The sequence below is a fragment of the Amphiprion ocellaris genome, chromosome 9 (assembly GCF_022539595.1).
Source record: "Amphiprion ocellaris isolate individual 3 ecotype Okinawa chromosome 9, ASM2253959v1, whole genome shotgun sequence".
Classification (NCBI taxonomy): Eukaryota; Metazoa; Chordata; class Actinopteri; family Pomacentridae; genus Amphiprion; species Amphiprion ocellaris.
In genome coordinates, this window is record NC_072774.1 from 3,194,420 (window position 1) to 3,220,651 (window position 26,232).

Genomic DNA, 26,232 nt, shown 5'->3' on the forward strand with positions numbered 1-26,232 from the left:
ACGTTCCCTCATGCAGGTCAAGGCTGCTTAGCAACGCGTACAGCATGCAGCGTATGCGTTCATTCATTAACTCAGAGGGACATTTGGTGAAGGAGGCACACGCTGGTTAGTCAGCTCCATTACTCTCCCAGACATAAAAAAAACCCTGCAGCAGAGTTAAATGGTGTGTGGACAGGACATATTGTACGTTGCACTTTTCACCTCATCACACACAGAGGCGCACGCTTTTTTTTTTTTTTTTTTAAAGAAATGTGACATCCATCTATTTTCTATACACCTTAATTCTCATTCGGGTCGTGGGGGCTGGAGTCTATCCCAGCAAACATATGCCCCTTTTCCACCGAGCTAGTTCCAGTGCTAGTTTGAAGCCTGACTTAGCACCAGTTCTGTGTGTTTCCACCACCTAAACACCATGTCCAGGTTCCAAAAACTGGTGCTTAGCAAGTATCAACTCTTTGCCAGGCCAGAACTAAGAACCGAGTACGTCAGAGGCTGGAGGTGGGGTTATCGTGACCAACCATCAACGATGAAAACGCAGCACCGCCATTTTTCAATGTAGCATGTAGTCTTAGTGTTTGGTGTCAGTGTTTAGAAAAGCAAAAATATGGACAGCAAAAGCAAGCAGAGCAAAGCAAAAGATTCGGCTTCCCTAAAAATATTTTTTCTTACATTTTTTGTTGCCACAATCTGCCTGCCATGTGTCTGCATTTAGGTCCTTTCCTTAAGTTCACACTAACTGAAGGCAGAACACAGAATGTGAAGCAAGCATCATGACGGTTCCTTTACAGCTTCTCAGCATCTGTCTCTTTAAGTGCTGGAACAAACTACCAAAACTGTGTGGAAAAGTTTCATTCATCCGGAAGCACAAATGTCCAGCAAATGTCCGGGACATCTGGCCGTTGGTCAGTAACTTGAGCTTGCAGTCGGCCAGAGAGTTGCTCACATGTAGTTTGTGTTGATGATACAAGAAAAGGTCAGAATCACTGAAGAAGGTTCTCTGAGGAATGATGAATATTACATTTTAATCTGGCTAATAATTCTTTGGATCTCTACAGGTTAGGCATGGAGAGTGCAAAGTTAGTGTGAGTTAGCATTAATGAGGAATGCAGCAGACCAGAATAAATCAGAATTCTAATTCTTTGAACTTTCGAGCGTGAAGCAGTCGGAAACAGAAACCAGACATTTTCAAAGTCAAACGATCCAGAGAACACAGTTTGTCATTTTCAAAGCTAAAAGCAAACTGCTGAACTCATACAGCAGTGTTGTCTACTGTTTTTTTTTTTTTTTTTTGTAGAAGGAGGTTTGAACCACCGATGGACATCAGGACTGAACAGGAACAAACCAGAATGCTGGGGATGGAGGGGAAACAGAGAATATCTAACACAGACCAGCTGTTTAGCCAAATAGAGAGTCTTAAATAGATTCATCAATAATAATAATGAATTCATGTGATACAGTTCAGTTTTCAGAAATATGATTTGCTCAGTTGGATCAGCAGTTGGCTACATGTTTTAGCTGCTCAGCCTGAGAAAACCACTTCCAGACAAACTTCTTCTGTCTTTAGATTGATGTGGTTCTGAATTATTATGTGAATGTAGTTAGTGAAGTGAACGGTTAAAGTGACATTCTTGTTTGACCATGTTTTACAGAGGAAACGGTGGAGTGTGAGAGAATGTGCACGAATTATAGCTTTATAATCAGAGGGGATGATTTCACTTATGTTGATTCGACGACGTGTGTCGACACAGTGGAAGCTTCTGCTGCATCTGATCAGTCCAGGCTGAGTTACAAGATTTGTCATTGACACACTCCCATTTTTGATAGCAAAATGTGCAGTAAAAGACAATGATAACCAGTAGAATACAGTTGTAAACAAAAGTTTCTATACACTTGAAGATCGTGTATAACGATGACAGTTTTGAGTTTCTAATGACTCCTACAATTCTGAATTTTCTATGACAGTGGATCACATGAATCTTTGTCACAAAAAACAATCATGTAATTTGGTTCTTTTATAGAATTACTAAAGGTCTCCTGGAAATGTGACAAGATCTGTAGAACATACATAAAATATACAGACAGCAACTTGAGTTATCAGTTTTGGTGATGTAGAAAGTTTTTTCAGTCAAATTTTTAACTTCATTTACACAAAGTAAATGGAATAATGAAGAAGAAGATTGAACCTAAAATCATCAGCAGAAAGTTGATCTTGGACACAGTTGGATGTTTCAACAAGACAATGAGTCCAAACACACATCAAATGTGGTAAAGAAATGGTTCAATCAGGCTAGAATGAAAGTGTTAGACTGGTCTCCTCAAAGTCCTGACTGAAACCCATCAAGAACCAGTGGTAATCCTCCTTCTTAGGTTTAGGGTTGGATAGTTATTCCATTCATTTTGTGTAAAGCTCCATTTCTCCAGAGCATGATACTGCCACCACCATGCTTGATGATATGGTGTTGTTGGGGTTAAAAAAGAAGTCTAAGACCCGCCCAAGACAGTCTGAAACCAGTCCTCAAAAAGTCTAAAACCAGGACAAAAATCAAACATAAATCAGTCAAAAAAATGTTCACAGTCAGAATACTGTCTGAAACCAGCCCTCCCAAAAAGTCAAAAACCAGTGTGAAATAACCAAACCTAAACTACTCCTAAATAAATCCAAGATCCACCCAAGACAGTCTGAAACCAGTCCTTGGCCAAATCCAGTAGATCACATTCAAAACCACGAGAACCAAGTCTGAAACCAAACATAAACCAGTCCCAAGGAAGTCCAAAACCAGTCCAACATACAGTCTGAAACCAGTCCAAAAGCACTTCTAGAAAGCCGTAGAGCATCATGCTCTGGGGCTTTCTAGAAGTGCTTTTGGACTGGTGCTGCCACCACCATGCTTGATGGTAGGTTTGGTCTTCTTGGGGCTAAAGGCCTCATCTTCTCTCGTCCAAACAAAAGTCAGCAGCTGTAGTCGATTGTAATCACTCAGGAGAAGAGGCCATGGAACGATGAAAATTACATTAACACAACTTTCTACATCATCAAAAATGATAATTTAAGTTACTTTATGTATATTTTTGACCCAGAAAATGTTGTCATCTTTTCCAAAACCAAAACACATGATTGATGTGTGTGTGCGTCAAAGACACATGTATTTCAATAATTCCATGATAGAAAATTCTGAGTTATTGAAGTCATTGGAAACTCAAGCCTTCCATGATATACATGGACTTCACAAGTGTACGGAAACTTCTGGTCACCAATGTATGCTTGCGTGAATTCAAAGGAAATGTGACAAGCTTGTTGCTCCACAAAGGCTATTCCATGAGCTGTTTAGACAGGTGACTCAGCTCATCTGCTCTCTCTGGGTTTGGGCTTTCAGAACTCATAGACTGTCTATGTATTACTTCCTCTTGACTCATAATTTTAGAGCATCACTCACGCAGAGTCACCGTCAAATACAAACACAAGTCATTTTGAAATAAATGGTTAAATCTGACAAGGTGTTCTGTCTGAAATGGAGCGGCAGGAAGCCATGCTAGTCTTCAGTGCCCTCCTTCCTACTAGCATCGATTTAGAACTGAGGCAGCGTTCATTCATTCTGCCTGTTTGTATCGCCACCACCGAGCAGCAAATCACCTCCCCTACTCCCCAGCCTCGTTTTATAAAAGTTTCTCTGTATGTATATAGAAGTTAGATCCTTATTTATACTGTATTCTTTGATAATTTTGTGAATATCAGGCTTTGCCAGGTGGTTTGTGATCTCAGGGATCATTCAAGAAGAGTCACATCCATCCATCCATCCATCCATCCATCCATCCATCCATCCATCCTCATTGGGGTCGCAGGGTCTGGAGTCTATCCCAGCTAACTTAGGGTGAAGGCAGGGGACACCCTGGACAGGTCACCACTCTATCAGGGCTACACATAGAGGCAAACAAAATCAAACTCACATTCACACCAATGGACAATTTAGGGTCACCATTTAACCTGACCCTTAACAAATCCGTGGATCCAGACTATAAGCTGCATCACTCCCAAAATCAAATCACTTGGTCCTTGTGTCATTTCTGACCTTCCCTTAAAATTTCATTCAAAACAGACAGACAAACCAACGCCAATCCTCACCTAACTCCCCCAAGGAACTTACATTTTTAAAAAAAATAAAAAATCAGCTTAAATCCGCACAACATTTTCAACTTGTCATTTCCCAGCAACAATTATGTTCCTGCACAGCTAAACATATCTTTGAGATTTATGCTGTTACTATGGGGACATTTTCCAAAACCTCATTATACAGTAAGAGAAATCAAAACTTCCTTTGTGGGATGTGAATCCTGGTCTGCTTGGTGAAAATCCTGCAGCTTAGAAAATATGTTAGTTTCAGCATTACTACTTTCTTGTAAACTACCGTTCAAAAGTTCAGGGTCACTTAGAAATGTTTTTATTTTTGAAAGAAAAGCAGTTTTTTTCAATGAAGATAACATTAAATGAATGATAAATCCAGTTTAGCCATTATTAATGTGGTAAATGACTATTGTAGCTGGAAACGGCAGATTTTTAATGGAATATCTTAATGGGGTTTTGGACCATCAGTTGTGTTGTGCAGAAGTCAGGTTGGTCCACAGTTGACAGCTCTATTTGACAACTGTTAGAATCCATATTATGGCAAGAACCAATCAGCTAAGTAAAGAGAAATGACAGTTCATCATTACTTTTAAGAACTGAAGGTCAGTCAGTCTGGAAAACGGCAAAAACTTTGAATGTATCCCCAAGTGCAGCCGCAAACTTTTCACTGGTAGTGTACACTCAGACTGAAGAATGAATGTTGCATTCCTATAAAGCTTTTGATGCTTGAATTTAGTCAACAGCACTCAAAAAAAAGACAAACAGTGAAGAAGAACAGACTTCATTCTACATGTCTTCACATATCAGACCAGGTCTGCAGCTTTCACTGTACATTCTCTGGTCCATCATGTGTTTTATTTTAACAGATCTGGTCAGAGAATTCTTGTGTAATAGACTAACTTTGATGTAATATTAAGCATATCAAATACAATTTATCATCTTATGAAGTCTGCGTGTCACAGTTGGATTTGATGTGGCCCACATTTGTAACAGATGGAGAATTGTGCCAGTGTTCACTGTAACCAAGAAAAACCAGCATAGTTCATCGGAAAATAGTAGATTAACATCTTAGAGAAAGTTGATGACAGTCCAATGGAAGTTTGACCTGCATCATGATCCATTTCAACCAATAAGGAGTTCCAGAAGACCATGATTGCCTGGATGTGCTGCCTACCTCTGGAGCAGCTGTTTAAACATCTGAGTTCAGTCAGGAAATAAAATTACATACACTGCTGTTCAAAAGTTCAGGGTCACTTAGAAATGTTCTTGTTTTTGAGAGAAAAATAGTTTTTTTCAATGGAGATAACATTAAATGAATGATAAATCCAGTGTAGACATTGTTAATGTGGTAAATGACTATTGTAGCTGGAAACAGCTGATTTTTAACGGAATATCTCCATAGGGGTACAGAGGAACATTTCCAGCAACCATCACTCCTGTGTTCTAATGCTACATTGTGTTAGCTAATGGTGTTGAAAGGCTCATTGATGATTAGAAAACCCTTGTGCAGTTATGTTAGTACATGGATAAAAGTGGGAGTTTTCATGGAGAACATGGAATTGTCCGGATGACCCCAAAATTTGAACGGTAGTGTACATAAAAAATATAAATAAAACTGATTAGAGTATTTATTGGTGGGATGTGTAAGATTGAATGATTCTGATCCGTATCTTATAACTGCTACCAGTGATTGTTTCCTTGATAAAAACCAGTTATCCTTGGTTGATTTCTAAAATATCAATGAATATAACAGCGAGGCAGTTTTTTTTCAGGCTCTGACTCCCTTAAAAGAGCCACACATCCCATCTCATCATCTTTTTGTCTTTTACTTTGTGTGTGTGTTGAACTGATAGAGAAATAACATGTGGAAGTCATAAATCTGAACAGGAGCCACAAAGAAAACAGACTAAAAGAGAAAATGTGTAACAGAGGAGGATCCTGGTCCTGGCCTCTCCGTGAATCAGCACTTTGAAACTCAGACATGTTGAAGGAGACACAAATTCACCGGTTTCACTTCAGCTACGTGGAGCAGGCGACGGTACGTCATCAGTGACGTGCTTTCATGTGGGTGTGTGTGCGTGCGTGACCACACACACACACCACCGGCTCCATCTCTGCCATTGGTTCCTCCCCCGGCCCGCCTCCTTTAATGGGACGGAGCGGGGCGAGAGGCTGGTACCGCTGAGGATCCACGAATTATTCACGCAGAACCCCGAGGAACGAACAGCAGAACACTCCGTGGAGAACACTCTCTCACTCCATACCTGCGCACACCGCCACGCTCCGCCAACTGCCGTGGATCAGTCAGGACGCACCGCGCTGCGTAAAGTTTCCACATCAGTCACATTAGTCACTGTGGGAGGATCGCCGGGTTCCTGCGTGGATTTCAGTGTCTTTGTCTGGATGAATGTTTCCCACGGAGCTGCTGGGAGGATCTCTGTGAACGTGACACGCGCCGTGGAACCTATGGATCTGCTGTAACCACATCTAACCCGCTTTTGATTATATATTCTACGTTTTTTTTTTTTTTGCGCAGTCGCGTCGTCTGGTTTTTCGCTCTTAACGCACCGCGCAGATTTCAGGACGCAGCGCGGATTCAGCCATGAACTTTGGTGTCACTTTGGTTCGGCTCGTGTTGGCAGCGGTTCTGCACCTGTCGTCCGTAAAGGTGAGTTTCAGCCCCATTCTGTCATGAAAACAGCTGCGTGTTGCAGTGTTAAAACTGATCCAGACTCGGTGACGCGGAGGTTCTGTGTTCAAGTGTTGCGCAAAGAAGCAGAATAAACTGCAAACATTTGGCTGTTGTGAGGAAACATCTGTTAATGATCTGAATGCACACAGAGACGTGATTTATTCCTTTTAATTTCACCACCATGTTTAAAGTGCTGAGGGAAAGTTCCTAACATGTCAGTAGGATTAAGAGGTTCTGCTGGTTCGGTTCCCTGTCAGCCGAACTGGATCCGGAGTTCTCGTTAAACTTTGTTGGATTTGTGATTGGTTTCTTCTGGTTCTCTGCAGTTGAATGTGCTCTGAAGTTCGTCCAGGATCTTATTTATGTGTTGTGGGCCGGTCAGTGGAGGCTCCGCTGGATGCCCTCCTGGTTCCCTCCTGGTTCCCACGCAGCCGGTCCGCTTTCTCACGCAATATCTGCTGCGGTTACAGCAGCCAGCAGGGCAGAAAGGATCCAATAGGATCCGTCAATTAGCTGTTCACCACCCAGACAGGCTCCTGCGTAATTTCACAATAAAACATGGTGATGAATCAGTTTTTTTGGTGCTCCTAAAATGTCTTTTGAACACGGATGATGCTTCTGTGAGAGTCTGAAGGAACAAATGAATGACTGAACATTATTCATGTGAAATCTGTTTGAAAATTGCAAATTTTGCTTTGATTTACAAAGTTTTGTTTCCTTGAATTGCTACATTAAAGGTAGAGAAGTAATTAAAAGCATAAGACGCAGAATACAGGAAACAAGTTCTCAGATTTTGTTCACTTACTTGGGACCTAAAACTGAATTCTGTAAAATATTAAGGTAGAATTTTGTATGTTTTCAGACCTGGGACATTTCTATGTAGAATACAAGTAAACATTTTATCAGGAAAGCCATGTTTAGAGTTCAGTATCTCCAAAAATAAAACTCTAAAAGCCATGAAACTTGGTGGCAGAATAGTTCACAGCAGATCAGAATGACTGAATGGATCCAGGAGGGTCCAAATTTGTACTATTCCCTCTTGAAAATGCGTTTAAAGTGCATCAGTTCGTGTTTCTTATCTACTTCACCGAGGCTGTTACTTTGAAGGTGCCAGCTTTGGTTCTCATCTGTTTGTTTTACCAGTTTTAATAGATCTGAACCACAGTCAGGTTAAAATCTTGAACTCCACCTTCACCAGGCTTTAACTGAACAGGGAGGACCACTGACCGCAAATTATGTTGGGAACAACTGAAATGATGATTTGCATCAACCAGTTAAACGATGTCAGGACTCAACATGTTCCTCACAGGTGGAGCCGGTTTCTCATCTCAGATGTACTATAGAAATGTTTTAAGACCTGATTTTTGTGACCCACTACAGCAGGGGTGTCAGAATCATTTTAGTTCAGGGACCCAATTTGATATTCAGTTGGCTGGACCAGTAAAATCAGAGCATAATAACCTATAAACAAGACAAGAAAAGCACTCAGAGTGCGCAGTACTCCTCCAAGGCTGCTCATTCCCCCATATAGCATTGTCAGAAATGTAACATTTTTTTTTTATCAGTTATTGATGATCAAAAACATAGAATGTGTCCATTTGATATAAATGTACCCACAAACAAAGTGACCTTGCGCTGAGCACAGGCGTGTGTTCTGCATGTGTACATTATGTGTGGATACCGAATCGTGTGACCTAAATATGTAGCGGGTGGCAGGAATTGATGGGACTCAGAAACACCCCCACAATTTAATCAGTTGTTTCTTGGATCATTTTCAATGGATAAGTCCTGATAAGTTCTCAGCGGTGGATTTGTAGTAGGATCACAATCATGTGATCATCAGCAGGCAGCTGACGTAGTGTTCACTTGTTGTCATTGTTACAGTGACGCCGTGCCGCTATCTGGCAATGATACAGAAATCTTTAACCAATCCGTGGATCCAGACTATAAGCCACATCACTGCCAAAATTTAATCACTTTGTCCTTGTGTCATTTCTGACCTTCTCTGAAAATTTCATCCAAATCTGTTAGTCCGTTTTTGAGTAACGTTGCTAACAGACCGACAGACAGACAGACAAACGTACGCTGATCATCACATAACTCCGCCATTTCTTGGCAGAGTAATAACAACTCCAATTTTTTCCATTTTAGTGCAAAAAAAGTATATTTTGAAAATGTTCACTGTTCAGAAGTTATCTTTCAACAAAACATCATGAACAACCTGAAATTTCTCAAGAAATATGTTAAATTTCAACAACATTATGTCTCAGTTTATCATTTACACATTACAACTTGCAGATCACAGTGTGTCTACAAAGGCACAAAACATTCAGTTTCAGGCATCAGAACAATCTAGAATTGTACTTTATGATCCAAACAACTTGTCAAGGTCTGGAAATCATTTCAAATTTAGGGTTTTAGAAATTTACAGTTTGCAGATGATGCTTCCTCCATAATTTTTACACTTTACAAAGTCATTCCATGGGCCAGATTGGACCCTCTGGCAGACCAATTTTGGCTCACGGGCCATATATTTGACACCCCTGCACTACAATGTGAAATAGATCTATAATAAATATTAAAGGAATACAAACGAAGCCTGCTCATAGGCGTTCCAGGGAGTCCTTGCCAGTCAGGTGAAGGACGTAGCCTTTAACATGTGAAGAACACTGTAGGGTCTAAATATTTAAACCTGTGAGGTGAAATCTCTCAGATTTTTCTACTTTGGTTGAACAGTTATTACATTAAATGTGCTGTAAAAGCAATGCCTTGACTTGATGGTTTAAAACACATGTAAGATAACCAGGAAATGTTCCAGGAAGGGCTTTGTGAATAATTAAGATGCTATTAGTTCCTCATGCTGCCTCAGAACTTCCTGACAGAAGAAAATGAAGCCGTCCACAGTTCTGACCCAACGGACTCCAGAGAGTTCAGAGTTCAGGCAGCAGCATTTAAATTATAACCGATTAAAAGGTTGACTGAACACTTCACTTTCTGTAGCATTTCCAAGTGTTTCAGACATTTCCACTTCGATTTAGTAACAGCTGAACAGCTTTTTTCAAAAATAGCAAAAACATGTCTTTTACTTTTCTGCTGATCACAGAAAACACTCAACACTTTACACTTAAACCATGTCTCTGAAAGAGCTTTGGGTTGGACTTTAAAACAGGTCAACACAACATTACACAGTTCATACTCATAGTTCCAAAGCCCTCTGATGACCAAATGAATGTTCAGAGTTCCATCTGTATTTGAATTTGAATCTCAACCTCCTATGAGTTGCAGCCGCCAACAGAGAACATTTAACTGTTTTCAATCCAGGTTCACGACTGTTAGACTGTCTGCAAACCATTCAAATTTTTACACAGTGAAGCTAGATAACACTAATTTTCTCTGAGATATTAAAACCAGGGCTGCACGGTGGCTTGGTGGTCAGCACCGTCACCTTACAGCTAGAAGATCCCTGGTTCACGTCCCAGCCTTCCTGGGATCTTTCTGCATGGAGTTTACATGTTCTCTCTGTGCATGTGTGGATTTTCTCCAGGTTCTCCGGTTTCCTCCCACAGTCCAAAAGCATGCTGAGGTTAATTGGTGATTCTAAATCGTCCGCGAGTGTGATTGTCTTTTATGTAGCCCTGTGATAGACTTTGGTTTCACTAAGTGACCTGCAGATCTAAAAGACTTTCATCAACCATATCTGAAACATTCTGGTCCCAGAACATTCAGAGGCTAAACCTTCACCATAAGTCATCTGGGATAGACTCCAGACTCCAGCCTCCAGCGCCCCCCCCCCCCCCCCCCCCCCCCCCCCCCCCCCCCCCGCGACCCTAATAAGGATTAAGCGGTGTATAGATAATGGATGGATAGATATTAAAACCAGTGGGAGTGCCATAAAAAAATCTGGTTGACTGTCATCATTCATATTTTATTATTTCATTATTAATGTAGTTATTAGAACACTGAATGGACTTTAAGACAAGCTGAGCAACATGAGCCTCGTCTGATCAGCTGAAGTCTCTGAAGAGCTCCAAACATCATCAGGTTCAGTTTGGACTTGGTTTAGAGGATGCAGATGGTGGTGCTGTTGAACTGGGTTTTATTATACTGAGGTTATTATCACATACAGGTATCATGAAGGGGAATTGGCACCTCTCTGACATGGTTTTAACAAAAAACTCAATGTTAAATTAAATATAATATCCTGTATAAATGGCAGTAGTTTAGCTGTATATACCTAATAAACTGATAACTGTGTGTAATGAAGAGTAAAGACCATCAACATCCAGTCTCATCAGTATTTGACATCTTTAGTCTTTACTAAACCAGAGCTCAGGTCACTGTCAGCAGTGTGATGTATGTGTACAATAGGAGTTCACTGATTTAATGCTGCAGGTGAGAAATATTAATTCTATTAATATTAATATTAATATTATTCTGATGTGCATCTCTTACAGACTGCCAGCCTGAACAAGGGAGTGGACAAGAGTAAAAATGAAGGTAAGTGATCGCTAGCAGAGAAAGACGTCTTCTTTTCTTTGTCAAAAACTGAAGCTTTGACATGTGTTGGAAGTGTTTGTTTCTTGGTATGAACTCAACCTCGTTGTCCTGTACAGACATGAGACAAAGGTCTGACTTTGGACTTTGGAGTCGCTATAAAAGTGGTTCAGATTTCAAAGCAAGACTTAATGTGAGAGAGAAAACAGAACCAGTCAAGGCCTCTGCAGTTGTTACATTTTTGTTCTTTCTGAGATTTTTTGTTCCTTCTGCTGCTGATGGATGGAGATAGACATCATTCAGAACAACCTGCGTCACTGAGCAGGCTTTGTGGTAGACGTTGGTGGATGTTGGTGGATGTTGTGGTGGACGTTGTGCTAGACATTGGTGGACATTGTGGTAGACTTTGTGGTCGATGTGGTAGACATTGGTAGATGTTGGTGGATGTTGTGGTGCATGTTTTGGTGGACGTTGGCGGACAATGTGGTAGACGTGGTGGACGTTGGTAAACGTGGTGGACGTTGTTCCCTACACAGTTCTGAATAAGTCTGTACCGTAGAATTTTATAGTAAGATACACAAATAAAAACATCACAAGTCAATAATACAATTTTTCCCCTTTGATATAAAGGCTAATAAAAACAATCTGGAAGCATTATCACATCAAGTGATGGAAAATGTGGATAGCTGAGACTGTTCTGAGAGCATGAGACACATCATGTGTGGCTGGTCTTAATAATGTGGTCATGAAATAAGCTGAAAACTGCCTCATAGGGCTCACAGTTTTTGGAAAGTGGAGTGTCATGGCACCAAGGAATAACACACATCAGGCTTTATCTAATACTTGCTAGTTTAAAGCTTATTGCTGGTTTAAATCTTGTTAGTAGAACTTATAAAGTACCACCAGACTGATCTATCATAGTTCTGAGGAGAACCAAGCTGAGTTCACTTGAGGTTGCAGTGAACTGACTCTACCCAGCTAACAGATCTCATGTCTTCTGACCAACTTGCTTCCTTCATCCTGGAAGCTGGAGGGATGCATTCAGTGTTGATTAAAAAGTCATGGGATGGAGGATCCCTCTGACCACAGCCGAAGAGTTTCTGTCATTATCATTTCAGACATCTAACCACAAAAATCCCACTGACTCTTCAAACGACACTCAGATTCTCAAGGATTCACTGTAGATTTAAAATGTAGTTATAAAGCTAGTTGGTTCCCAGCATTAGCCGGGAGCCGGTGCCTGCACATGGGTGGGTTTTCTGAGGTCATATGTCGAAGGTGAAGCCTGGCGCCACAGAGCTGGAGGTCATGGCTGCTCTGACCAATCAGGGGTCAGGAGTTAGCAGCAGGTCACTGGGAACTGTGGGACTGTGGAAGGAATTATTTCTGGCTGCACAGGGCATGGAAATGCAGGGATGGCAGGTTCTGTAGCTGCATTCAGCCTGAACTTCAGGGTTTTAGCCGACTGGTCCCAAATCTCTTCTGTTCCAGATCCACATTCACAGGTTCAGATGATAAAATGTGTTTTATCTGCACCAACGCAGCCATGGTGGATACTTTCATGCTGAAATAATCACCTTTGTTGTTGAATTAATCAGCTTGTTTTTGTCCTGTGGTCCTGTGTATGGAGTTGCCTTCTTCTGAATGTGGGTTGCTTCTACTTTTTGGTGCCATTAGACAGTTTTATTCCACTATATCCCTTGTGATGTAAATTTAGCATAACAATAAAGTGAACTTGTTTCTGCTCAGCGCTGCTTGCTGAGCTTGTTGTGTTATCAGGAAACGGCCGTGACCTTTTTGAAATTGAACAACTGCAGAATTCTGAAATAAAAGAAGTCTGGTCTTCGTCTTCATTTATCTCCATATTGTCGTTCTGTCTCTTTTTTTCTTGTTCTGAGTCTGGTTTTGGTTGTTTAATTTGTGTTTGAGGCTGTTTCGTCTCTTTTTTTTCTGTCATTTTGCACCGCATTTGTGTCCTTTTGCGTCTCATTTTGGTTCGTATGTGTTACGTTCTTCTTGTATTGTGTCATTAAGTGCCTGATTTTAGGTGTTTTGTCTCTTTTCGGTGCTTTTGTTGGATCCTTTTTTGTGTTCCTTCTGTCATTTTGTGTTTGTTGCTCCGCCAAGGAACATGGCAGAGTTATGTGACTTTTCAAATCACATTTCTGATGATGAAAATATCGGTGTTTGATGATCAATCTCTTTGTGTTTTCAGTCATCCCTTTCACAAATGTCATCACCAAGAGCATGTGTCAGCCCAGAGAAGTTCTGGTGGACATCATGCAGGAGTATCCAGAGGATACAGAACACACCTACATCCCCTCCTGTGTGGTCCTCAACCGCTGTGGAGGCTGCTGCAACGACGAAGCCATGGAATGTGTTCCAGCAGAAACGCGCAATGTCACACTGCAGGTGAGCCGGCGGTCGCAGTGAAAGCTGCAGGTTTAAGTCCTCCGTAGAGCAGAATGGGGCTTTCAACCACATCTCAGTCTGAGCAGATGCAGTTTGACTTCTTGTTGTGGAGATGGATCAGTTGTACTCGTGTGATATACGTATGGAGTTGTAAGTTGACTGATTTTCCATACCTAGGTCAAATTATGACAACTGCACCATCTCCATGAAAACTGAGCAAACTCCACCCATCGATGAAGACCATGAAATGTGGTTGAGAGCCCCAGACAAAGCTAGTAAGTGAATTTTATGGTAAGATTGCTTTATCCAACTTCGAACTGTTGTTACTCCGCCAAGGAACGTGGTGGAGTTATATGACGATCACCGTACGTTTGTTTGTCTGTCAAAGAAAGAAAGTGAATGTTGCACAATCCAATGTGGTGTACAAACCGCTAAACAAAGCTGTCTTCCTTGTATAGCGTCGCGTGACGAGATATTCGTCCGCTCCGCTCACCGACTACTTCTCACGCGAAATTAGTTTTAACTTTGCAAATGCCGGTCGTCGGAATGATGGAACAAGACTTTCTTAATAAATTTATGAGAGATGGCGACATAAGCACGAAACACCGTAGGTCGAGGACGTCGTAAACCGAGGACCTGGTGTATGCCCCCTGTCAGAGACAAAGGCTCCGTGACTACAAACTGAAACCTGAAGAAACAAAGTTTTTGAATTTTTCGGTCATTCCTGTACTCTTTTTGCCTTTTTTGTCCTTTTTGAACATGGTGGAGTTATGTGACAATCAGCGTTGGTTTGGCTGTCTGTCTGTTTGCAACAATACTCAAGAAGTTCAGGGGACTTCTCTGGACTTCTCTTGTAGGTTCTTGTAGATTCTCATCCAAGATGAGAGGTGATGGGCACGTCTTCAAGAATCTACAAGAGAAGTCCAGTTGAACAATCCTATTGTTTCTCTACACAACTTCTTGTTTTCTTTCCTCTAAAATTCCAAAAATTCATGTTTTTATTCGGCCAAAGAACTCGGTGGAGTTATGTGATGATTGGTGTTGGTTTGTGTGTCTGTTAGTGACATTACCCAAAAACGGACTAACAGATTTGAATGAAATTTTCAGGGAAGATCAGAAATGACACAAGGACCAAGTGATTATATTTTGGCAGTGATGTGGCTTATAGTCTGGATCCACAGATTTGTTAAAGATTTCTTTTTCATTGCCAGATAGTGGCACGGTGTCACTGTAGCCATGACAACAAGTGAACACTACATCAGCTGCCTGCTGATGTCACATGATTGTGATCCTACTACAAATCAACCGCCGTGGACTTATCCATCAGAAATGATACAAGGGACAATTGATTAAACTGTGGGGGTGTTTCTGAGTCCCATCAATTCCCGCCGCCCGCTACATATTTAGGTCACGTGATTCGGTATCTATACATAGCGTACACATGCGTAACACACGCCTGTGCTCAGTTGTTATCAAAATGATACGACTGAGCAGCCTTGGCGGAGTACTGAAAGTGTTGGGTGATCTTTGTGATTCTTCAGAGTATGACAGTATGAGGGTTGTGTTTGCGAATGCGTAGATCATCTGAAAAACACAACATTTACATCCACAAACAGGAGAAATTAAGTGGTGAGGTTTGGTATCTGACACGTTGTTTACCCTGATACTGTCTTTACAGCCATGTTCAAAGCCTGTCCAAGGCCTGCTGGTTACAGAGACACCGGCAGCTAACGCCTCTGAGTTTTCAGGTCTGTGGTGTCTAGACTGAGGGTTATGAAAAGCTGTTTTCATGTAAACTTCTCCTTGTTATGTCCTTTGTTTCTCTTCAAGGTAATGCGGTTTAGACCGAGGGTAACACAACATACCATTCATTTAACTTTCACAGAGCATCAAAAGTGTGAATGCAGGTAAAACCTTGAATTCTCTCACACACATTTACACTGACTTTATGAAGTAAAGATCTACATCATCTTGCTTGTTTTTGTTTCTTTCAGAGTAAAGCCAGGTGTTCAAGCAAAGAAGTCATAGTAAGTATGCTCCCTCTTTCCTGTTTCATTTCAAATGCACACAGCTTCTCTTTCCTCTGCCTTTGTTCATCTGTATTAATAAAAAATAGCAGCAGGTGACAGCATAACTTCCTGCTGCTTTCAGCTTCTGGCAGGTTTTGGTTTGGAACCTACCTGCTTCCTCAGTGTTGGTTTAAGGTGCTGTCTGTAGATAATTAGATAGTTATCAATACCGTCCCTCTGACCCCTTCACCCCCATATCCCCTCCTTTGCCCCCTTTCCTACGCATGAGCACAAACGTGCATGAGCACATACGTGCACAGAAAAAGCTGAAATAGTGCTGTCTGTCTTAGTTCATGCTTCTTTCAGTTCATTTCAGTAGAAGTGACGTTGCCCAGTCAAAGTGTCTGATGAAGTTTCTTGCAGATCTGATGTCTGTGATGAACTCTCATTTAAGCTGTGCTGCTTTTATGGCATTTGTTTTAGTGCTTTATGGTTCGGGTGTAGCAGGCGGTGATTGAGGCGACTTCAGACCACCCACTGCCGTCTGCACTCTGGTTCCAGGTGCACAAACCTGACCCTCGGCACTCGGCCACTTCCCCGCTCTAATCATAGCAACAGGTGTCATGCAGTTAACCTATTTTTATTTTTAGTGGTGTAAATAGAGGATGAGCTCAGAGACGAGCCGAGGTGCTGTAGAGAACTCGCTAGCTGACGTAGAGCTGTATGTACGATGAATGCGTGTGGTTCGTGTTCATGTTGAAGCGTCTCAGCGGGGGTCAGCGGTTTAATCAGATAAGAGGAGAGTCCTGAACTGAGCTCTGATGGATTGGTGGAGGAGAGATGGGATCATGTCAGCTCAGTCAGATCTGTTTGTTAGACGCCTCAACTATTCTCAGCCCTCGTTGGATGTCTGCCTGTCAACATGCACGTAGGCAGCTAGTTTACCTGTACAGGTGAATCAGAGCTGCTATAAAGAGGACGTGCACAGTCCTGTGGATCAATAGCCAACCCTGCTGATATGGAAACGGTTGGCACAGTTTTGTCACTTGATCTCCTTCTGTTTGGGTTTGCTAGCATTTGACTGAACACTGCAGGTGTTCAGGAGCTGCTCTCTTTTCTTTTGTTTGTCAGAGTGATTGTGAACGATGGAGACACCAGAACGATTGTTCTTCTGAAGTAAACTTCCTGTCTCCTTTTTAACAAACATGAACAGTCGAAAGTTTAAACACACCTTCTCATTTAATGTTTTTTATTGAATTATTTTGTACATTGTAGATTCTCACTGAAGACATCAAAACTATAAAAGAACACATATGGAATTATGTTGTAAACAAAGAAGTGTTCATCTTCAGTATTAATCTACAATGTAAAAAATAATACAAATAAATAAAAAGCACTGAATGAGAAGGTATGTCTAAACTTTTGACCTGTAGTGTACCTGTAGTAGGGCTGAGCCAAAGATCATCAGATGATGGTCTTTTGGAGTAGAACCAGATCTCAATCTGAATCCTCCTTTAAAATGGCAGAATCATTTTGCCTTGGCAATGTTCACAATGCCTCTATGAGAAACGGTTTTAGGGTTGTCTGTTGGTCAATAATGGTCTCCACTGAAAACTGTTTACTAATTGTAGTTTTTACCATATTTCCTTCCCATATGTCAGATTGCCACAGAAGTCAGTATTAAAGCACAGAATACATGAAGAAATCGGCTGAAGGTCATTGTTGCACTGAGAGGGTGATAATTTCTGCTTCGTCCTTCTGTTTTCATACAGGATGTGTAGAAAGTTCTATAGGACTTATCCTGCTTTTTAGACGTGTTCTGATGTGTGCCATCCAAGAAAAGCTCTGAGACAAAGAAAGGTGGTTCAGCACCATATCAGATACTTCAGCTGTAGTGCTTAATTCAACTTCAAACTGTCTGGTTCCTTGTTTCATGTTTGTGCATCTCTGATGGGTTGCTGCCACAGAAGGGTGTAATGGTTGAAGGAGTTGGCTTGGCTAAAATTGTCTCCTGTTGTTTGACTTGAATCTGCAGTGAGGAACTTTTGTCTCCCCCTTCTGGCAATGGGAGGAGTCACACAAACCCAAACCGATGACGCACATCATCTTCATTGTTTCTTCAGACCTCTGTTTACTTCTTTGTTGTTTCTTTATCTATAGCATCCAAAACTTTTCTTGGAATGCTCCTCAGTTTGTATTCTCCATTAGTACAGCTGTTTCTCCCTTCAGCTCCAATCAAACCAATCACTGCTGAAGACATGAGGTTTGCTGGGTTACTGTAGACTTCAGACAGACAATAGGCTAAAACCCGTAACTATAATGTACACCATCATTCAAAAGTTCGGGATCATCTAGAAATGTCCTTATTTTTGAAAGAAAAGTATTTTTTTCAACGAAGATGACATTAAATGAATGATAAATCCAGTGTAGACATTGTTAATGTGGTAAATGACTATTCTAGCTGGAAACGGATGATTGTTAATGGAGTATCTCCATAGAGGTACAGAGGAACATTTCCAGCAACCATCACTCCTGTGTTCTAATGCTACATTGTGTTAGCTTATGGTGTTGAAAGACTAATTGATGATTAGAAAACCCTTTAAAACCCTTGTGCAGTTACGTTAGCACATAAATGAAAGTGTGAGTTTTAATGGAAAACTTACAATTGTCTGGGTGACCCCAAACTTTTGAATGATAGCGTAATTACTTTACCGATAAATTCATAAGTGTAACCCCGCTAACTGGGTTCAGATCATCTTGTGTTGGAACATAAATACCTCAGAAGACGCAGTGAAAAGTTTTATTTCCTTAATGTGACCTCGTCTGTGTCGCCGTTGAAGCAGAGCGTTGGGCTGACCTCGTGGTAGAGGGGTAGGGTTGCTTCAAGTGTAGGATTCTGTCAGGTTGATTCACTGATATCCAGGTGGCGTGGCACGCTGCCATCGAGGGGGGTGGGGATGTTGCATGGAGCTCTGCTCTGGCCTCTGCAGAATTCACTCTTAGCTTAGTTCTGTCTCTCCTCTTTGCTTCCCTTGCAGCCACTGTGCACCTTGCTCAGAGAGAAGAAAGCGCTTGTTTGTGCAGGACCCTGTCACCTGTCAATGTTCCTGCAAATTCACTCAGTTAGACTGCAGGTCCAGGCAGCTTGAGTTAAACGAAAGAACTTGCAGGTTTGTTTGCCAAACATAAAGACATGCCTTGAATCCCCTTTTTTCATCTGCCTGCCTGCTCTGCCCCTGTCTGTGCTCCCAGCATGGATATATTTCATCCTGAGAAAGCATGCTTCTCCCTGCTTTTCGATGTTGTGTTTGTAGATGGGAATGTGGAGGTTCTGTGCTTCGTTGTGCTTGAATTGTCTCCTGTCTGATAAATAGTCACATCAGTGTGGAAACTGCAAAGGCCTTGCAAAGGGGAATGAATGAATAAAGTGTGTCATTCATTTCCAGTAAGAGTTAAAGTTATTGTAGCAATAAGAACTGAAAGAACAGGTTGTTGTCGCTGGTCCTGCCAGCAGGAAGGAGTATTTCAGCACAGACAGATTCATTCACCAACTGAAGATCCAACTCACGCTAGCTGTGTGTCCATGTACACTATCGTTCAAAAGTTTGGGGTCACCCAGACAATTTCATGTTTTCCATTTAAACTCTCACTTTTATTCATGTGCTAACATAAATACACAGGGGTTTTCTAATCATCAGTTAGCCTTTCAACACCATTAGCTAACACAATGTAGCATTAGAACACAGGAGTTATTTCATCTCAAATCATCAGGGGCTATCTGCTCAACCATATTTGATTTGGTTAAAAAAAAATTATCATAAGCTTTGGCTATTTAAAATGGTACATGTGAAATTTTAGATTGAAATCAAATCTTAAATACATTCCTAGGAAACATTAAAAAAACTGACTTCTTTAAAGAATTCTGGCTGTTGGCTCCAGTCCATAGCCCTACTTGTGCTATGCTAATGTCTATTTTAGTTTAAGTTCCTTGATTCTGGTTCTGTCTTGTCTGCTAAGGTTAACTGCTGTACTCATGACATCTGATATGGTTCTGATTCATCCTGTGCAGAATTTACACTAAAAAGTTTGGGGTTACCCAGACAATTCCATGTTTTCCACGAAAGCTCCCGCTTTTATTCATGTGCTAACATAACTCCACAAGAGTTTTAAAATCATTAATGAGCCTTTCAACACCATTAGCTAACACAATGTAGCATTAGAACACAGGAGTCATGGTTGCTGGAAATGTTCCTCTGTACCCCTATGGAGATATTCCATTAAAAATCAGCCGTTTCCAGCTAGAATAGTCATTTACCACATTTACAATGTCTACACTGGATTTATCATTCATTTAATGTTATCTTCATTGAAAAAAAAATGCTTTTCTTTCACAAATAAGGACATATCTAAGTGACCCCAAACTTTTGAACGGTAGTGTAAATAGACTTACAGGAACTTTCAGGGGACAAGTATGGTTGATGCTTGTTTGAGCAATTTGCACTTCTTTCCATTTTCAAGGTCCAATGATTAAAATGGTGTCTCCTGCTTTAGATGAACTGGCAACCATTCCGTCTGTTTGAATCCTAAAAGGGTGTTTTTAAAGGGTGAAAATACCAAAATTCCCAGTTGTGAAAACATGACAAATTGTTACAATTCTGCCAAATTGTTTTTCAGAACTTTTTAAATAAGAAATGAAATAGAATTGATGCAGACTAACCAGGATTTCACCAGACTTTGTTAGCAATAGATGTGCAGTCAGTAATGTCAGTTCAGCTCTACAGGACTGATGTTTGCAGGTGACTGAATGCAGAGATGTTCATGCTGTTTGCATGTCACATTTCTTGTTTTTTTTTTTTTTAGTTGTTTTTAATTGTGTGTGATCTTCCAGAGTCGGATACGATGAGTGCAGCTTGTAGCTCTGTACAGACGAGCTGCTTCCACTTAACCAAGCTGTTTATTGACCTCTCCTGACCCTCCATCTCCCCGACCTCTGACCCCTGGCCCCCCACATTGCTTTTTGTGCTTAGAGGGCCACACACTTCTGGTGACCACAGACATGATTCCAATTGGCTGTGTAGTGTTTGGTGTAGAGGGTGGTGGTGACCTGAGGGTGGGGGGTCTCCAGATTAGTTCACCCCCAACCTCCTGTCGAACCCTGTCGAGCTATCACACACTCGTGATGACATGAGAAGCTGGCTAGAAGAAAGCTTGAGAAAGGGTACACTAGCGTTCAAAAGTTTGGGGTCACTTAGAAATGTCCAATTTACCAATCTGGTAAATGACTATTCTAGCTGGAAATGGCTGATTTTTAATGGAGTATCTCCATAGGGGTACAGAGGAACATTTCCAGCAACCATCACTCCTGTGTTCTAATGCTACATTGCGTTAGCTAATGGTGTTGAAAGGCTATTTGATGATTAGAAAACCCTTGTGCAGTTATGTTAGCACATGAATAAAAGTGAGTTTTCATGGAAAACATGAAATTGTCTGGGTGACCCCAAACTTTTGAACGGTAGTGTATTTTTTTTTGTACAAGAACATTTTATATTCAGCAGAGAAAGTACACTGAATCACATGATCCTTCCCTTATTTACTTTCCCTGTCTGTAAATCATTTGGATTTCATGCAGCAGTAATGTACAGACTTTCTGCTCATCGCTTTACAAAACAACCCGTTTGCTTTTTGCCGCATAACCAGATTTTTGTCTTGTCCTCCACAGATGCGACACACCGAGGAGATGAGACCTGGAACACTGTTATGAAGGAATTCTTTTCTTGGAACAGCACTTTGAAATCTGAGGATGCATTCCCTGCAAGGACACAACGACAACGCAAGACAGGACGTTCTGGATGCACATCTTGACATGGCCTGTTTTCTGACTAAAGATATTAATATATACGTACTTTTACTACATTGACAATGTTCTGCTGCTACATAGAAAAACATATTTAAAGTGACACGAGTGCGCTGCTGGCGTATGAATGGAAAGTCTTTCAGTTCTGGTGGTGGATACAGCTGTAGAAAGACATGTTTTATTAACACTTCACTGGATGCTCCTCTGCTGTGGATCTCATGTTTTGTATTGACGTCATTGAGCAGTGCAGCAGAATCTGAACTTGGAACTCTGACAGAAGCAAACGGGGACAGAGGGAGGACTTCCTCCTTGTACTTGAAGTGAACAGCAGGTCCAAGAAGTGTTTCCCTCAGCCATGATGTGAAGTTGTCTCCACTGTACAGACTGACTCCAGCTGGTACGAGAATACACTTTAAAAAGTTCTCTTCCAGTGTCCACAGTTTCCTGAAGCAACTGTGGGTGAAGGTTCCAAGCTGTGGTCGTGGATAATGTGAAGATGAAGGGTTACGTGACGATAGCAAGAACCGGACTAAAGATTAATGATGAAGTTTTGGAACGTTCAAAGATCTTAGTCAATGTTAAAATTGGGTAAAGATCAGGCCTGTTCTTATTGAGGCTGGGCTCAGACTGCAGGAGTTTCCTCCTGCTGACAGTTGGACCAGAAATCTGGTCTGAACCGATGTTGGTCCAGATTATTACTCCGCCAAGAAGTAATAATCTTGGCAGAGTTATGTGACGATCGGCGTTGGTTTGTTTGTCTGTCTGTCTGTCTGTCCGTCTGTCTGTTACCAACACTACTCAAAAACAGACTAACGGATTTGGATGAAATTTTCAGGGAAGGTCAGAAATGACACAAGGACCAAGTGATTAGACTTTGGCAGTGATGTGGCTTATAGTCTGGATCCACGGATTTGTTAAATATTTCCGTATCATTGCGAGATAGCAGCACGGCATCACTGTAACCATGACAACAAGTGAACACTACGTCAGCTGCCTGCTGACGATCACGATTGTGATCCTACTACAAATCCACTGCTGCAGACTTATCAGGACTTATCCATCAGAAATGATCCAAGGAACAACTGATTAAATTGTGGGGGTGTTTCTGAGTCCCATCATTTCCTGCTGCTCGCTACATATTTTGGTCATGCTATTCGGTATCCGTACATAACATACACATGCATAACACACGCCTCTGCTCAGCGCAAGGTCATTTTTTATTAAAGATTTCATCTATCGTAAATGGTACGATGACTGAGCAGCCTTACTGCACTCTGAGTGCTTTTCTAGTTTTCAATGTGACAGATTACAGATTTAGTCTGAAACCTCCTGAACTTTTGCAGATTCATCACAGCGCCGCTAATATCAAACATGTTGAATATTTGCCAGATAAAATCTGGATGGTTACAATTATCGTACCCGGGGCAGAGGATGTTCTCGCCCTTGAGGGTAACATTAGCTACAGATAATCAACCCCGCAGATAAAATCTCACCTCCAGTTCTCTAAAGAACAGACAAACCATGTTGATCTAACCTCTCCAACCATCTTCTCACGCAGACTCATTTTTGCTTTTGTTCTTTTCTCACTGTAAAGTTTGACTACAGCAGCTTGTTGCTCCATTTAGTTTCCATCTGCTTCCTCCTGAGCTCTGCTCTCGGACTCCACAATTTGGACAAAGTCCTGCAGTGTGATGCTTTGTTTTTTGTTTTTTTTTTTTTTTTTTAAATCTTGTTCATTAGTTTGAGATTAGAGAGCAGAATATCTGTGAAGTTTCCCCTTATAATGCAGCCTGATTTTAAACTTTGTGAAGACTTTAAACCTCCTGCAGTGTGAGCCCAGCCTGAGGGAACCAACCACCACCTGTTTCTGATCAGGCCTCCTTCATGTAACCCTTCCCGGGAAATGTCATTTTTTTGTGCACGAGCTTATTATTTACTTTTTGACGCTTGTGTTCCTTTAACACAACATGTTGAGATCAGGTGTCTGAAGGGATGTTACTGTAGGTATATACAGAGAAGAGAAGACAATCACACATCTGCACCTCGCTGTAGAAATCCACTACAAGGTTCCTTTTGAATCGGCTTTGTTTTAAAACACGACAAAACAGTTTATCATGAACGATCTGTATATACTTACTAGCTATCTCTTTGTCTATGACGCTACAGCTAATTTATGGAATATGTTCAGTATTTGCTATTATATTTATTTGCAGTGTTAAGGTTATTCTGACTCCTCAGCTGTTTTCAATTTGTCCACAGATGGGATGGAGAACTTTTGTTGTGGGAAAAAGGACTGACAATGCTTTGACATTCCATTTTAACTAAAGCTGCGTTTCTCAGCAGCTGGAGGAGATTATGGCGGGCCTGTTGGCCGATAAAAACCCTAGCCACCAACATACACATGAATGATGTGCCAACACAGGTGTTTTTCATTTTCGACTGGGAGACAGACGTGATTTGGCGTTTGTCTGCCTGAGGATGCGTCCTGTTGAGAAGTGAGTCTTTATGTCACTGGTCGGCTCAGCACTAACTTTGAAAAGGCTGTCTGAGACGGAGGCCTCTGGTCTGGGGAGCAGTAAAACAGCATTGTTTTCTCTGAACATAATGTCCTCACTCCCAACCCTGACAGTGATTCTTAGCGGGAATCCAACATGTCCTTTAATGTTAAACTGTTACCATATGAGGAAGACCTGCCCTCTGATGAGCCACTACAAGGATACATAAAGAAGAAAAAACAGACATACGCTTTATTGGTGAGGGACAAAGCAACATAACGTTACACGAGGAACAGCTGAAAATAGTGTACGTTGTATACACTACCATTCAAATGTTTGGGGTCACTTTGAAATGTCCTTATTTTTGAAAGAAAAGCATTTTTTTCCCCGAGGATAACATTAAATGAATCAGAGATACAGTCTAGATATTGTTAATGTGGTAAATGACTATTCTATTTGGAAACAGCTGGTTTTTAATGGAATATCTCCATAGGGGTACAGAGGAACATTTCCAGCAACCATCACTCCTGTGTTCTAATGCTACATTGTGTTAGCTAATGGTGTTGAAAGACTCATTGATGATTAGAAAACCCTTGCGCCATTATGATAGCACATGGATAAAAGTGGGAGTTTTCATGGAAAACATGAAACTACCTGGGTGACCCCAAACTTTTGAATGGTAGTGTAGGTCAACTTTAACGAATATAGAGCAACTTTAATAATATCAACTTTAGCTAATATAGAGGAACTTTTATTCATGTATACTACCATTCAAAAGTGTTGGTTCACATAGAAATGTCCTTATTTTTTGAAAGAAAAGCATTTTTTTCAATGAAGATAACATTAAATGAATCAGAGATACAGTCTAGACGTTAATGTGGTAAATGACTATTCTAGCTGGAAACGACGGATTTTTTAATGAAATATCTACATAGGGGTGCAGAGGAACACTTCCAGTGACCCCCAAACCTCTGAACAGTAGTGTACTTAGAAACACGGCCAGTGCGAGTTGGATACTAAGTTAATGAATAAATCTCCTTCTGCGCTGAAACACTCCTTCCTGCTGGCAGGACCAGCGACAACAACCTGTTATTTCAGTTCTTATCGCTACGATAACTTTAACTCTTACTTGAAATGTACGACAAAGGTGCAAATTTCCAAGTTTCCCCTTTGCGAGGCTCTGTAGAGCATCAGAAAGTCTCAGTGCACAAGTTACGTCTTAGTAATTTAGACTTGGTTTTTGGTGTTTTTTCTACAGAGGACTGATTTGTTTCTTTATCAGGCCAGTATGATTTCCTACAAACTGTTATTCTGAGCCACACTAAAGGTCGCCATCATCCAGCAGGTCTTATCTTGATCTAGAACTCGTCTGTTCTCATGCATCTTACCTGCATTACCTGAAACCACTGCTGTTTGTCTGCATCACTCAGACCGGAGGCCCGAGAGTGTTTTACTGAGACAGGCTGCTGGCTCAGCATCCACAACTTTCCACTTCTCTGATGAAGACATTCATTCTGTTTGTATTTAAGATAAGATTGTCATGACTTTGTACAACTTCGTACACACTTTTAGTATATTTTCACATTAATATATTTATTGGTGCTGTAAAATGTTTTACATATTAATAGTTGTTTTTAGTGTAACTATTAAAACATATTTATTTTCAAAATACACGTTCAAAAGATGTTTTCTTTGTAAAAATGAAGATGATTGTGAAATACAGGATGGATATGATGCTTCACATGCTGGTACATCATAAACTAACATGACATAACCAACAGTAAAGGCATTGGGTCGTTACTTTTACTACGATTCATTCTGAGGGGGAAATAGCCAGATTTCACGGCCGTCTCGTCTACTGCTTTCATGTTGACTCTACAAGGTACAGAATGATGTGTTTACTGCCTGATCTTCTCAGAGACATTTGAGTATTTTAATGTCGAGCTTCATGCCATATGGTGACTTTAAAAGTTCTTATCTTTGTTTCTGTAATTTTAACCTGTTATAATTGTTCTCTTCTGCACTGTAAATACACATAATGTGTTTATATCGCAGTTTGAATGACAGCTGCTCTTTCTTTTATTGCAGTTGTCTTACATAAGCTCTGGTGTTGACTTAAGGTGTAGGAACTTGTGAACTTTGTTCCAGCTGAATGA

General features: G+C 41.0%; 1 protein-coding gene and 1 long non-coding RNA gene across 3 annotated transcripts; one reads left to right on the plus strand and one right to left on the minus strand.

Moving 5' to 3' along the window:
* Positions 1-4,904: 4,904 nt before the first annotated feature.
* Positions 4,905-21,416, minus strand: LOC129349701 (uncharacterized). The gene is made up of 2 exons (XR_008602817.1): positions 21,154-21,416; positions 4,905-5,621 (listed from the first exon to the last, which is right to left on the minus strand). It is a non-coding gene; the product is annotated as an uncharacterized LOC129349701 (long non-coding RNA).
* vegfaa (vascular endothelial growth factor Aa) lies at positions 6,272-25,745 on the plus strand. 2 transcript variants are annotated; one of them, XM_023291615.3, is made up of 7 exons: positions 6,272-6,788; positions 11,267-11,309; positions 13,522-13,718; positions 15,549-15,625; positions 15,713-15,745; positions 18,766-18,897; positions 21,447-25,745. In XM_023291615.3, exons 1-7 carry the CDS (start codon positions 6,723-6,725, stop codon positions 21,466-21,468), a joined length of 570 nt encoding a protein of 189 aa, XP_023147383.1. In that variant the 5' UTR covers positions 6,272-6,722; the 3' UTR covers positions 21,469-25,745. The 2 variants fall into 2 exon arrangements, with proteins under 2 accessions (XP_023147383.1, XP_023147384.1); XM_023291616.3 differs by lacking the exon at positions 18,766-18,897 and having other exon boundaries at positions 6,276-6,788.
* Positions 25,746-26,232: the final 487 nt, after the last annotated feature.